Source organism: Rhinolophus ferrumequinum, chromosome 7 (assembly GCF_004115265.2).
Source record: "Rhinolophus ferrumequinum isolate MPI-CBG mRhiFer1 chromosome 7, mRhiFer1_v1.p, whole genome shotgun sequence".
NCBI lineage: Eukaryota > Metazoa > Chordata > Mammalia > Chiroptera > Rhinolophidae > Rhinolophus > Rhinolophus ferrumequinum.
The window spans coordinates 54,035,596-54,050,331 of NC_046290.1; the positions used below are offsets into that span (position 1 = coordinate 54,035,596).

At 38.8% G+C, this 14,736-nt stretch overlaps 1 protein-coding gene across 1 annotated transcript in view; it reads left to right on the forward strand.

Moving 5' to 3' along the window:
- Positions 1-5,575, forward strand: part of XRCC4 (X-ray repair cross complementing 4) — a 297,733-nt gene extending 292,158 nt beyond the window's left edge. Inside the window, exon 8 of the mRNA XM_033110629.1 lies at positions 5,364-5,575. Within this exon, the coding sequence (XP_032966520.1) occupies positions 5,364-5,391 (28 nt within the window). The 3' untranslated portion in view covers positions 5,392-5,575. The remainder of the gene's footprint in view (positions 1-5,363) is intronic.
- The last annotated feature ends 9,161 nt before the right edge of the window (positions 5,576-14,736 follow it).

Genomic DNA, 14,736 nt, shown 5'->3' on the forward strand with positions numbered 1-14,736 from the left:
ATGGTGTTTCATGTTGCTGGCTTTTCTATACCAGCACCTACATCACCTAACACTGCCTAGCACATAGTAGGTGGTCTATCAATGTTTTCTGAATGGTTGAGTAACGTAAGCTGTACAGGTTTGCTGTACAAGTCAAAGGCGTAGGCAATTAAATACACACGAACTGAGACAGTTTATTGGGGCTAAATTTCTTTCTTAAAGAAAACAATGTGCCTTTAGAACTTTTGTGTCCCCAAGCCAGAATATTTACTGGGGCATGCCATTGTGCAACCGAAAACGATCCCTTTTATTTATGAGTATTGACTGTTTCTTAGAAGGAGTTCCGGAAATGTGCCAAACTTATTATTCATTTGAATTCCTCAGGAAAAAAAATTATTTATCTTAAAATAGGTTCATAAACCCTAGTTTTACGTTAACAATGATGAACAAAGCAAGAATAATATTTTTATATCTATAATTTTTTTCAGGTAAGTCAATGGCTGTCTGTCCTCTCAGTTTCAGTCATGCTCTGTGACGGTTAATTTTATGTGTCAACTTCCCTGGAACAAGGCATGCCCAAATAGCTGGTAAAACACTATTTTAGGGTGTGTCTCTGAGGGTGTTTCCAAAAGAGATTAGTAGACTGAGTAAAGGAGAGTCACCATCTCCGATGTTGGGTGGCATCTTCCAGTCCATTGAGGGCCCAGATAGAACAAAATGGTAGACGAAGGACAAATTCTCCCTCTCTTCTTGAGCTGGAACATCCATCTTCTTCTGCCATACGAAATCAAAGGCTCCTGGATCTATAACCTTTGGACTCTGGGACTTACACAACACCCCCTATCCCCAGCCCTGCTCCCTCACCAAGCCTTTGGCCTCAGATGAGGACTTACAACATCAGCTCTCCTGGTTCTCAGGCCTTTGGACTCAGACTGAATTACACCACTGGCTTTCCTGAGTCTCCAAACTCTTTTCCTGAGTTTGCAGCTTGCAGACCGCAAACCATGGGACTTCTTGGCTTCCAGGACAACATGAGCCAATATGTTAACGTAGATATATATTATATATGTTATATTATATGTATATAAATATTATATATACATGTGAGTAAAGTACAGCAAATCTATACATCTATGTATATGTTATTGTTTTTTGCTTGTCTGAAGAATTCTGACTAATACATACCCATCTCTGCATTAACAAAACAGTTCTTGGTATTATTTCCACAGATTCTCTCACCAAAACCTCCATCAAGCATACACCTTAACTTGATTACAGTCTTCTTTCAGCTAACCTGTTTCTCTTTGATTGATGCAGCTCAAGTGTGGCTAAGATTTTTTTGTTATAATGAAATTTTGTTATTATAAGATTAGATTAGGGTCACAACTTGCTGAGAAACAAGAAGAGGAAAGTTATTGCATGCTATTTATAAATGTTCAGGACAGTGATTTTATTTGAAGACACCATCTATCCAATCACATGTATAAATGAATAGCTTTAACTCACCACGGTCAACATACAGAGTTGTGTTTTAAATCAATCTTGGTAAATCGGATTATTTTTGAGTGTACAAACTGAACTAAAGTCTAGAAAGTGATTAGTCATTCCCAGGAAAGAAGAGACCCATGGCTCCTTTCAGTTCTAATGCACAATGGGAGAAGTCTGCCACAGAAGGGACTAACAGAAAACTCGACAAACTTTTAGCAGCTGCGTGTGAGCTGGTATGATAGATTAGACTCGCAAGGAGCCTCTGACCTCAAACAAGTCTCCACCTACCCACCAACTCTTTCCCCTGGGCATCACTGAGTACATGTGAGTAAAGTGCTGAAGGCTGAAGTCTGGCCAGGAGAATGAAGAGAACTCCCTCTGAGGATCCCCAGGCTTACCGCGAGAGCAAGGTAGCATCTGCCAATGGCCTGAGCAGGCAGGAGAGTAAGATCTCTTCAAGACTTTCAAGACCTCCATTGAGTACATCGTCTCAGCCCTCCCAAGACTGCAGCCCAGAGACTTCCCGAGAAACAGGAGGCCAATAGCAGCACTAGAAAGCAAAGGAACTTCCAGAAACCTGAAAAGCTGGCACTCTCAGGCAGTAAAGCCAAGAGCTGGCACCTGGGCCGCAGAGCACAGAGATCCCTGTAGTCCTGTGACTGCTCTGATCTCAAGTCCTGCTGAAGGGAAGGTCCTGATTCCTCCATCAGATCAGTTGAATCTAAAGATGAACTGAATAACTTAAGCTGTAACGCAGCCTAGACCCAGCCAACTGTGCATTAGGTTGACTCAGTGTCCGTACTAGGGGTATGACAGAAGTAGAGCGTGCCTTATTCTCTGTTCTTTTACGCAGGAAATTGAGCACAATAAAAAAAAAAAAAAGTTTGAGACAGCCAGGGGTAAGGAAATTTGTCCCATAGTCAAGAGGAGAATAGAGTCAGATGGTCAACAGAATCAGATGCAGAGATAACTACATGTAAGATATATCAGAGACTTCAGTATTGCTATGATAAATATACTAAAATGGTCTAGTGGAAAGACAGACAATAGTATTTTATGTTAGTGTGGCCTGTTTTGGGTATTGTATCATATAAATGATGAGAAATATGTGACTTGCTATTTTTGCTTAATATTATGGCTCTGTGATTTATTCACATTGTTGCATGTAACTATAATTTTTTTCCAGTGGTGTAAAGTATACCATTGTAAGACTATACCATAATTAATTTATCCATTCACTTGTTAGCATACATTTACTTTTCTAAGTTTTTACTCCTACAAATATTGTCATGATGCACATTCTTGTCTAGATCTCCTGGTATATTTACCAAGAATTTCTCTATGGACTATACATATGAGTGGAATTTTAGCAGACAATGCATTTCCCCCCCACAGTAGTTGTACCAGCAAGGATATGAGTTCCTATTTTTATACATTGTCACCAACACCAAAAGTTGTCATACTAAAAGTTGTCTAATTTTGACCAATTGGTGGATTTTAGGTAGGATCTCATTGTGATTTTAAGTTGTGTTTCTCTAATTTCTCATGAGCTTAAGAATCTTTACGAGTTCTCATGGACCATTTGCGTTTTCTGTTATAAACTTAATTTTTTTTCTTAATAATTCATAAGGATTATTTCTATATTCTGCAAACAAGTCATTTATTATTTACATGTGTGGCAAATATTTTCTGTTTCTACATATATTATAAACTCCACAGTACATTACTATTACTTTTGCTTTAAATATTTGTCTTTTAACATATTGAAAATGAGGAAAATGTATTTTATATTCATCATTTCTAACAGTCTGCATTTTTTGTGCCAATACAAATTTTGTTTTGATATCATTTTCCTGTCTGAAGAACTTCCTTTAACATATTTGATAGTGTAGATCTGCTGATAATGAATTCTCTCGACATTTATTTGTCTGAAAATGGTCTAATTAACCTTGCTTTTTGAAATATAATCTCATTGGTTGTAGCATTCTATGTTGATAGTTCTTTCAGGACTATAAAGGTATAGCTGCATTGTTTACTGACTTGCATTATTTCCAACAAGAAAACCACTTATCTTTGTACTTCTATTTGTAACTCTTATTCTTATCTTTATCCCTTTATTTGTAATGATTTTTTTTTTCCTTTCAGTGCTTTAGAGAAGCTTTATTGTCATGGACTTTGGTTTCTCCTGATAAATCTGTGTTCATTTAAATTGTTGTTCTGCCATACGTAATATGTCATTTTCTCTCAATTCTTTTAAGGCTTGCTCCTTTTCACTGATTATCAGCATTTGAATATGAGATGCCTTGTTTGGGTTTTCTTGTGTTTTCTGTTTGAAAGTAATCGAGATTCTTGTATCTGTGAGATAATAGTTTTCAACAGATTGGAAAAATGTTCTCTTTATTTCTATTTTTTAGTCTTTAAATTGTTTATTGCAAATTATATTTATTGATGAACTATTATAGCTTTGCCTTATAGTTTATTTATTTTATTAATACAGGAATATTTTGCCCAGAATTTCTTGTCTGAAAATAAATTTTCCATATAGCTTTACATACTTGTTTTTTAATTACAGTTTATTGGGGTGCAATGGTTAGTAAAGTTACTTAAAATAGTTCTCTGTTCCCTTTTCTCCCCTTCTTTTGAGACTGTAATGCCATGTGTGTTAGATCTGTTGATTTTATCCCACAGCTCAGTGAGATTCTGTTTATTAGTTTTACTTCTCGCTCTCCCTCCCTCTTTTCCTTCCTCCCTCCTTCGTTTAGGATGGTTCCTATCACAATCACTTCAAATTTGCTGATATTTTCTTCTGCAAATTTGTATCTAATTAGCCATTAGTCCCATCCACAATTTTTTTTTTAATTTCAAATACTTTAGTTTTCATCTCTAGGAATGCTATTTGGATCTTTTTTATATCTTCCTGTTCTCTCATCCTCATGTTCATGTTTTCCTCCACCTTGCTGAATTTAGAAGCATATTGATAATAGCTGTTTTAATCACCTTGTATGTAGGTTAATTCCATCATCTCTGTTACATGTATTTGTTTCTCTAATTAATTTTTCTCCTAGTTATTGATCATATTTTCTTGCTTCTTTCTATGATTGGCAAATCTTGATTAGATAACAGATGTTATGAATTGTACACAGTTATTTGCTACCTTTTATTGAAGAGTGTTTTTCTGGTAGCAGTTAAGATAGATACTGGACATTGACCAAATCCTTTCCAGACTTGCTTTTAAGCTTCGTTAGGGCAGGTCTAGAATAACCTTTAGTCTAGGGCTGATTTAGCCCCATTATTAAGGCAATGCCCTTCAGATGACTCTACCCAAGGCCCTGTGCACTGCAAGATCTTTCTACTCTAACTGGTTAAAACAAGAAATAGCCCCAGCTCTGGCAATTGGTTGGCCTGCTGCTTTCTAGTGGTTCTTTCCCTGATCTTGATTATTTTCCTTTTATGGCTGTGTAGCTCAGTATTCAGCCCAAGACTCAAGGGGACCCCTCTACAGACCTCCAGAGTGCTCTCTCTCTCTCTCTCTCTCTCTCTCTCTCTCTCTCTCTCTCTCCATTTCCTTCCTCTGGTACTCTTTCCTATGAATTCTAACTTCCTTGGCTTTCCTAAACTTTGATCTCTGTCTCCTTAAAGCCGTGAAACCAATATGCCTCGTACATTGCACATTGTTCATTGTACTGTGCTGTGGCCAATGTCATAAAATTATTGTTCCATATATTTTGTCATGTTTTCTAATTGTTAAGATGAAAGGATATATCTAGCCCTTGTTACTCCATCATGGCCAGAAGCAGATGTCTATTATTTTCTTCTCACTGTTGAAACTACATATAAAAATTTTAGTGAGTGGGCAGATGCTACATGCGGAGAATGACTACGGTTTTCTTTTTCAGCCATGCTTGTCTGGGACCTGGAGTTTGAGCCACACCTCTGCTTCCCCACCACATGCTCTGCTCAACCTACCCCAAGGGCCCCACCTCTTCTCAGGTGCCTGACATAATGACCACATCCTCCTTGCAGAAACCCCAGAACCACACCAGAACTGCAGGTGGACAGATGTGCCTCAGGATATCAGTAAAGCCGACCCTAATGATGGAAAAGTAGTCTGATCACAATGCAATATGCCTAACACTTAGACAACACATGAATCTGTTATTGCTAGAAATGTATAACTAGATACTGACAAAGACTCCCACTTGTTTGACTTCCTTGAGATGTATTACCTAAATAAGTAGGTGAATCCCACTTAAAAAATGGATGATTTTGTAATAAACCTGTGCAAGAGAGGGGTTCTGACATATAGTTTCATGGGATATGTCTTTGACAAGCATACCTGGACGACAGTGACAATAAGAGTAAAGCTTCGGGCTGGCTTTCCCATGGCCAGTGAGGACAACTTCTCACAGTCCACAATGCAGTACATTCACATCTGTGTCACCTTTATACTTTCTATAAGCTTTACCAGAACATCCACCTCTGGTTTCTTGCTACATTTGTACCCTTGTTTCCAATACAGTATTTTGGTACCAAAGAATAAAAGGCACTAACGTATCTATGAAAAAAAGTTAAACAAATTAGTAGCAGAGATTAACAACTTTTATGTGGTAATTGGTTGCTGGTAGAGGAAAATGTGATCTATGTATCCTGATTTCCACCCTGAGCTGTTTTAAAAAAATTTATTTAAATAAACCAAACAAAACTTGTTTCATTGCATTTCATGACAATAAAACATTTTAGAGGTCAATTTCAGGGACTAGGATTTTCTCTTTAGCATTTTATTTTACTATTTTTTATTAAAATATAACTAACATACAATATTATATTAGTTTCAGGTGTACACCATAGTTATTCAACATTTATTAGGTTGGTGCGAAAGTAATTGCGGTTTTTGCAATTATTTTTAATCCTTAAACTGCAATTACTTTTGCACCAACCTAATATATACCTAAAGAAGTGATCACCATGCTAGTTCAGCAACCATCTGACACTGTATCATGCCACCACAATATTATTGACTATGCTGTACATTACATCCCCATGACTTATTTTATACATGGAAATTTGAACCTCTTATTCTCCCTTACGTTTTCCCATTTTTAAAAGCACTTTTCATTTATAGTTGACATTCAATATTATTTTATATTACTTTGAGGTATACAGGATAGTGGTTAGACTTTTATAGAATTTACAAAGTGATTCCTTGACTAGTTTAGTACTTACCTGGTATTATACATAACTTTACCATATTATTGACTATATTCCCTATTCGTAATCCCTTCACCCCTTTCACCCTGCCCCCAAACCCCTTCTCATCTGCCAACCATCAGCTTGTTCCCTGCATTTCTGAGTTTGTTTCTATTTTGTTTGTTTATTTATTTATTTATTTAGATTTCACATATGAGTGAGATATATGGTATTTGTCTTTGTGTGACTTACTTCACTTAGCATATTACCTTCCAGGTCCATCCATGTTGTACAAATGGTAAGATTTCATTCTTTTTATGGCCGAGTAATATTTCATTCTATATATGTGCCTCCATTTTGTTTAGTTCTTTTTCTGGAGCTTTATTCTGTTCTTTTATTTGGGACATGTTTCTTAGTTTCCTCATTTTAGATGCTCTCTGTGTTTTTTTCTGTGTATTACGTAGATCTGCTACATCTCTCAGTGTTGGCAGGGTGACCTTATGTAGTAGGTGCCCTATGGGGCCCAGTAGTGCTGTCTCCCTGGTCACTTGAGCTGGATGCTCCAGGTGTGTCCCTTGTGTGGGTTGTGTGTGCCCTCCTGTTGTAATTAAGCCTTGATTGCTGTTGGCATGTCCGTGCATTGGATTGACCCTCAGGATTACTGGCTCTGAGGATTGGCCATGACCACAGCATATGAGCTGTGGTACAGCAGCTGACCCCATGGAACGGGATTTGCCCCAGCGGGTTCTGGTGCCTGCCTAGTCCATCCTTTGGGTGTGCCACTTGTAGGGCTACTCAGGTGGTGTTATGTTGTGGTTTAAATTTGGCCACCATGTGTGCTTGTTTTGGGGCCTCTTGGGAGGTGCTCCTGTGCAGGCCAAATTAAACCAATACCTGTGACTGGTCTGGGGCTACATGGTAGGAGCGATAAAGTGATTTATGGTTGCTCACTGCCTGTGTTGGACCTGGAGTTGCATGGGAGAGACCATGCCATGAACTGTGGCTGGCCATCACCAGTAATGTGCTTGGGGCAGCTCAGCAAAAGGCCTAGGGCACCCTGAAGCCTGCTGCCACCTGCCACCTGTCCATAAGTTTCAGCTGCTGGAAGAGCCTTGGGTGGTACAGGAGTTGGATATGGCAGGATCTCAGGGAGTCACCAGCATGGGGTGAGTGGTGTTCAATGGGTTAATACAGATTCAGATTTGACTCCAGTTCTGAGTTTGAGTCCACTCCACAAAAGTGTCAGCATACTGAGGTCAGCTGCCACCCACCTGGGGCCTGCAGCCACCTGAAAGTTGTTCAAGAGAGACTGGGCGTGGGCCAACACTGGCTGCCTGCCAGCTGTGAAAAATGCCTCCAGTGTTGTGCAAGTTGGGTGGGACGGAGTTCCAGGGAGTCATCAGGGTGACTGAAAATTCAGATTTACCCATGTAGGGGGAGGGCTCAACACAGGTACACTGGCAGCTTTCCTTCCAGCCCTCACTCTGCAGCCACACAACTCAGTCTCTCCCTGTATGTTTCTGGCTCCTCCTGAGCTGCAGTCCCTTCAACGGACACCAGAGTGAGTGCGTATGAGTGAGAAAGTCTATTTGTGGGCCGTTTAAGAGGATGACTAGGTTTCCAGCCACCTTTTGTCTCACTCGGATGGAATCCCTGCTGATTTTCCCAGCCAGATGTTATGGGAGCTCTCTTCCTGGCACTGGGGAGCCTGGTGGGGCTGGGACCTCTAGCTCTTTAGGAGGACCTCTGTAGCCGGGATATTCCTCCTGATCCTTAACTGCCATACATGGGTGTGGGACCAGCCTATTTCATGTCTCTGCCCCTCCACGTAGCTTCTTCTTTATAATCTTTGTTATAGGACTCTGTTCAGCTAGTCTTCGGATGGTTCTCCAGGTTGTTTCATAATTTAGTTGCAACTTTAATGTGGTCACGGGAGGAGGCATGTGCACGTTTACCTTCCCCATCATCTTGACTGGAATTCTCTTTAGCATTTTAAATACATAAAATTATAAGCTATTTTTTGAATGTTTTGGATACTTTTGTTAAATACAAATGATTTTTATCAAGTACATTTTCTTTGTGTTTTTGATTTGATTCTTCCAGGCTTTATTTTGTTATCGTGAATGTTTAACCTACTAAATTCATTCCCATGATGATAATTTGCTTTCTAAGAACTATTAGATGGGCAAGAAGCCTTTGAGCCTAATAATACTTCATTCTTAGAAACAGGAAGCAAAACTTTGCCAAGGTAAAACATGCCCAGACACCAAAGGTTCAAGTTCAGCTTGAAACAGAAACCACAAATTTTGATTGGATCTAAATCTGTCAGTGTAAGACTCACATGAATTGTTTCTAGTATTATATAGAGGAGATATATAGACATTGTCTAACAAAGGGAGACCGGAAGGCCAGTTTAAACTAGCAGAACATTCAGAAAAGGATTAAAAAATCAGGTCTGTTGTAGTGAACATGAATCTGGAGCCCCTGAGTCTCATGTTTTGTCATTAATACACCTGGAGTAAGTTAACAGAAGGACAAGTATTTTTGGAGAAGTCAGCTAACTTTTCTGAGGTGAATGAATGGCCTACAGCAGTGTGCCAAGTACACATTCCTCCTGAGTAAGGAAGTTCAAAACTAAGAAATGAGACTTCAAAAGATAAAGTTTAAACATGAAACATTTAATCTAAGAATTCTCATTTTCTTAAATTATACTATGTGGTTAACTGGGCCAACATCCCCACCTGGGTATGAGCAGTCTAGGAAAAGCAAAAGGATATTTGTGAAGTGTTTTCAAGTCACTAAAAAGACAGTAGAAGTATGCATTGCAATACTTTACTTTCAAAGTGCAATTATAAAAGAAAGTATTACATAGCTGGAAATTTCATTGTCAATGGATCTCATGCAATACCAGTACAGTAGTCCCCCTTATCTGCATGACATACATTCCAAGACCCCCCGTGGATGCCTGAAACCTCCAATAGTAATGGACCCTGTACATACTATGTTTTTTCCTATACATACATACCTATGATAAAGTTTAATTTCTAAATTAGGCACAGTAAAATATTAACAACAGTAACTAATAATAGAACAGTTGTAACAATATACTGTAATAAGAGTTATGTGGTCTTTCTGTCTCTCTCTTGTAACTGATCTGGTAACCGAGATGACTACTAAGTGAGAAATGGGCAGGTAGTATGTCCATTGTGGAGATGCTGGACAGAGGGTGGGACAGAGTGGGACATCACAAGAGTTCATCACGCTACTCAGAATAACATGCAATTTAAAAATTATTAATTGTTTATTTCTGGAATTTTCCATTTTCAGAATGCTAAAAGCAAAACCTCAGATGAGTACTACTGTACTACAGTTTGCTAGCACTTCACTGTGTTTCTTAAAGGGCCACACAGATTTAAAAACACAGACCATAACATTTTTAAACCATTTTTTTTTACTGTGAAATGTACTACACGTGAAGAAGAATATATAACAACATAAATAACTACAAAGCAAAATATCATGGAGCTGTCACATAGGTCAAGAAATAGAACAATGTCAGCAATCCGCAAGCCCTCCCCCAGGTTCATGAGTTGTTCCTTAAAATAATCCCATAATGTTTTTGGAGGGTAAAAGCATTATAAATCGTATCTTCAAAAATTAATATCCCAGATAAGTGTCATATTCCAGACTCATTTGAAAAGTCTTTGTAATTTCAAACCAACAATAAGCCAAGATTTATGTTTGGTTTCAGTGAAACATTTCAGATAGGAGTTAGAGATAATGAATACAGTCAGCATCAGACAGAAATCTCAGCTCTGCCCTAGTGCTGCTTTACTTCATGATAATATTATACTGTTAGGATCTGAGACCCACTTAGAGGCTTTCCTTTATAGTCGGAAATGCCAGTTCCTTGTCAGGGAAAACAGGCAAATATCATAAGGTCTAGAAGCAAAATTTGTATAGGAGTAGATTAATATTGGCCTGATTTGGCATTTAGTTTCTAGAATACAGGAAGAACTTGTCTTCCTCAGAGACAATTTACTTTGTGTTTTTACTTCCCTCTTTCCCGGGACTCAAGGCTTCCTCTTAATTGAAAGCTATTGCTGAGAGCATGTATGTGGGAAGTCACACACAGCTATAGATTCTGCACAAATAGACTCCAAAGCAGCTTCTTTTCAAAGGGGGCTACTGACCCATTATAATACCTCCCCCTCCCTTTCACCATATCTTCTTAAATATATTTTGAGATATGCGTGGATGTTTGAATTTTGCATACTGATTTTGTTAAACTTTTGAGGAGTATAACAACAAAGGTAGGTGTAATTATCAGGTGAGCAAACTCAGTCTCTTTCTATGTAGCTTTATCAAGAAAAACAGAAAGCAAGTATGAGTGAATAAATTGAGTTCTACTTGTGGGTGCTTGCCAGCAGATTCCAGGCTGCTCATATCTTGCAACTGTTTCTTGTCCCATCAGAAAGCATATTAGACGCTTCCTGACTGGGAGAAGATTGATTTGCATCCCAGATTCTTGTATCCTTACACAGTTATCTAATCAAGTGCTGCACAGCTTCCCTGTCAAGGTGTTTTCCTCATTGCCTTGACTGGCTTCCCTTGTGATTGCGTCCTGTGGACCTCCTGGTCTCTCCCTGCTTGCCTGGGCTTTAGCTTTAGGCAGCAATCCGACTCTGGGTGGATCCTGTCGCTCGCCTGTTACGGCACAACTTCACTGTTAACCGCTGGCACTTATGTCTTCTGTTTCTAACCAAACCCCAGTTCCTAATACTTAGCATTTGTCTTTGTTTGAGTCCCTCACCAGCTGCTGAACTCACCTCCTTTCCCTAACACTCAGCCTTGTCATACTTTTCACAGGACCTGCCCTTGCCTTGTCACATGACACATTCTACTCTGAGCACCCAGTCGACTTCATCACCAGTCATTGTTTTAATGCGCTCTGTATTGTTATTGCCTATTAGATTGCTGCTTTCTCCAACTATACCGTAAGGGCTGATTCAAGAAAGATGCTATTTCTGCATCTTCAGCATCCCGCTCAACATGTTTATATGCACATTTATTGATGAAAGCTGTTAACCTGGAGCAGGATGACTCGAGTGACATGGAATCGAATTCTGGTTCTCTCACTATGTAATACTATAGCACTATCTTATCAAGGGCCTTAATATCCTTGGTTCTCTGTATCTCATCTGCAAAGCAAGGATAACCATTGGAATGATCTCCAAGGTTACTTTCAGCTTCAAAATTCTTTCACTCTGCTTAATGCTCAGAACCTTGATTATGATAATCCTCCAAAATGATAATACTCAATTTTCATCCTAAAAGAGGGATCTGGATTGTTCTCACCACTATTCAAAACTGTGATTGTTTTCTCAGAGAAAAGTGATTTTAAAAGCAAATGATCTCTAATTGTCTATTTTATGCCCATCACAACGCTTAGCAGATGAGTCTTCAACTGTGGGACTAACATAAGAGACGAATCGCCACCTAGTGGGCACGTTCCTAGGCAGTGCCCACCCCATCACAAGAAGCGGGAGCTTTGTTCTCTGTGGCTGATGGATCCTACCCATAGCTTCTCCTTCCTCCACCTGACACACATCCCAACCTTGTTATTTGCTTTTTCTTTCTAAAAAATCAGAAATACTCATTTTGGTAAGAGGACATGTATTTTTTTGACGCTGTTTGACTTAATTTTTACCGATTTGTGTTGTACATTTACAGTGTGCGAGGCATTTGTAGGGGGAAAAAAAGATAAGGTCCAGCAAACTCAGACTGGGTCATTTTAGTCTCTTATCAATTTGGTTTGAAAACAATCCTTGAGCATTCAGAGATGCCTTGGCTAGGCAGACAGAAAAGGGGTAGTCGAGTTCACACGTCTCCTAAGCAGAACTTTCTCTAGAACCTTTCATCCAGTTCCGTGCCAAACTCTCAGAGTTCTACATTTTTTCTTCTTTCAGGGAGAATCATTTAGAGGCTAATCTAGGACTTTGGATTAATAGAGTTATCTCAGTGTGGAGTGGAACTTTTGCTTGAGTAATGTTTTCACTGAGCTTAAGGGTATCTAAGCGAGCTCTACTTACAATGAACAAAAACTTACGATTAGACGAGGTTTTCTTTCCCCACCTAGGGAGGAAAGGAAAAAGCCATGCGTTGTGTCAGTGGAGGTTCAGAGAACCTTAGGAGAAGGTGCTCTTGGTTAATTAACGAAATATCAAGAGGATTGCTGCAAATGTTCAGCCCAGTTTCTGATGCCTCAAAGGAACTTTATTATTTGAGCAGCAGAGACATTCCTTTAACTAGTGCTAATGATTCCTCCGAGTATCTCCAGATTGGCCAGATATTCGTATTGTAATTCCAGCACTGGGACTCTATATTTCTCTAGCCTTCTCCACAAATACAGTTTTTCCCTTTTCATTAGTTTTTCTCTTTTACCAAGAACCTCCACCCAGCTCATGACTTTCTGATATTTTAATTTATGTTTCCTACAACGACCAGCCCAGTACAAAATTTCTTTACTTCTCTACAAACTTCTGTTTAATTTCTCTTTCTCTGACATCTCTTACTATGTCTCAAAAAAACTTTGGAAGTTCTCTGTTCCCAAAAATAACTCTCCTGTTGACCCTAATATCTACTTAAACTAAAGTTCTCTCTTACCCTCCCTCTTTCCTCCCTCCATTCCATTCCCTTCCATTCCTTTCCTTTCCTTTCATTTTCCTTCCTTCTTTCTTTCCTTCCTTCCTTTCTTCCTTCCTTCCTTCCAAGAAAATCATTCAAAACAGTTCTCACTAAGGTGTTAATACAACTTCCCAGAGTTCTATAGACATATTTCCCAGTGGCAATTCTGTAGAGCCTCAGTCCTAACTAAATGACTCAAAGGATTCTGTCAAGATATCTAAGCCATATTCTTGTGCCTCTTGAACAGACTTTACAGCATGCTATTTTTCCCTGTACCTTCTAGAAGCAGATATGAAGGCCAATTCAAACCGCCAAATAGGAAGGTCGTGGTAGGGGGGAATAATTATGAAATTGTAATCCTTGAGCTATAATCCTTGAGCTAGCCTTGGTCATGCTTCTCTCTACCCCCAAAGGAAAATATACTGTCATACAAAAGTTGCCCTTGTTCCTCTAGTACATTTGTACCCTTAGCAAAATCTCTACAGAGACTATGGACGAAGACTAATTTCAAAATGAATGTACTAATCATTAAGTGTTTAATAAATGTCTATCTATATGTATTAGGCTGTCTTAAGTATTGAGTAGAAAATAGAAATAAATATAAGACACAGTTCTTGGATTTTCAGAGCTTACAATATTATTTGAATGGCAAAACTAGCATCAAATATTCATGTGAAACAGATAAGCAGACATGTTATAAATCACATTCTAATTTTCCTATAGAAATAATGGCAGAATTAAGGCTTGTGTTGTTGATCAAGAACTTGATGTTAAACCCTTTATTGAATTCATTCGTGACCACCACATAGAATTAACTATAAATAGTACATCTGTATGGTAAAGACATTTCTAACAAGTGGATCAAGTGCTCAAACAATGAAATGTGGCATAGTCTCTTTAAAGGTGAACCCCCTACACACACACACAAACACACACACACACACACACATACAAATGTCCATGTCTTAACCCCTGAAAGCTGTGAATGTGACCTTATTTGGGAAAAAAATGGTCTTTGAGCAGGTAATTAATGTAAGGATCTTATAATGAGATTATCCTGAATTACCCTGGTGGGCATTAAATCCTATGACAAATATCCTATGACAAGAGATAGAAGAGGACACATGTGAAGACAGAAGCAGATACTCGAATTTCGCAGCCACAAACCAAGGAAGCTCTAGAACCACAAGAAGCTAATAGAGGCAATGAAGTTCCTCCTGTACAGCTTTCAGAGGGAGAGCGACCCTGCCAATACCTTGATTTCAGACTTTTTGTCCATAACCTTGAGACAATGAATTTCTGTTGTCTTAAACCACTAAGTTTGTAGTAATTTGTTACAGCGGCCACACATGGTAACCAATCACATCAAACCATTTTAATGGTCTCATTTTACTT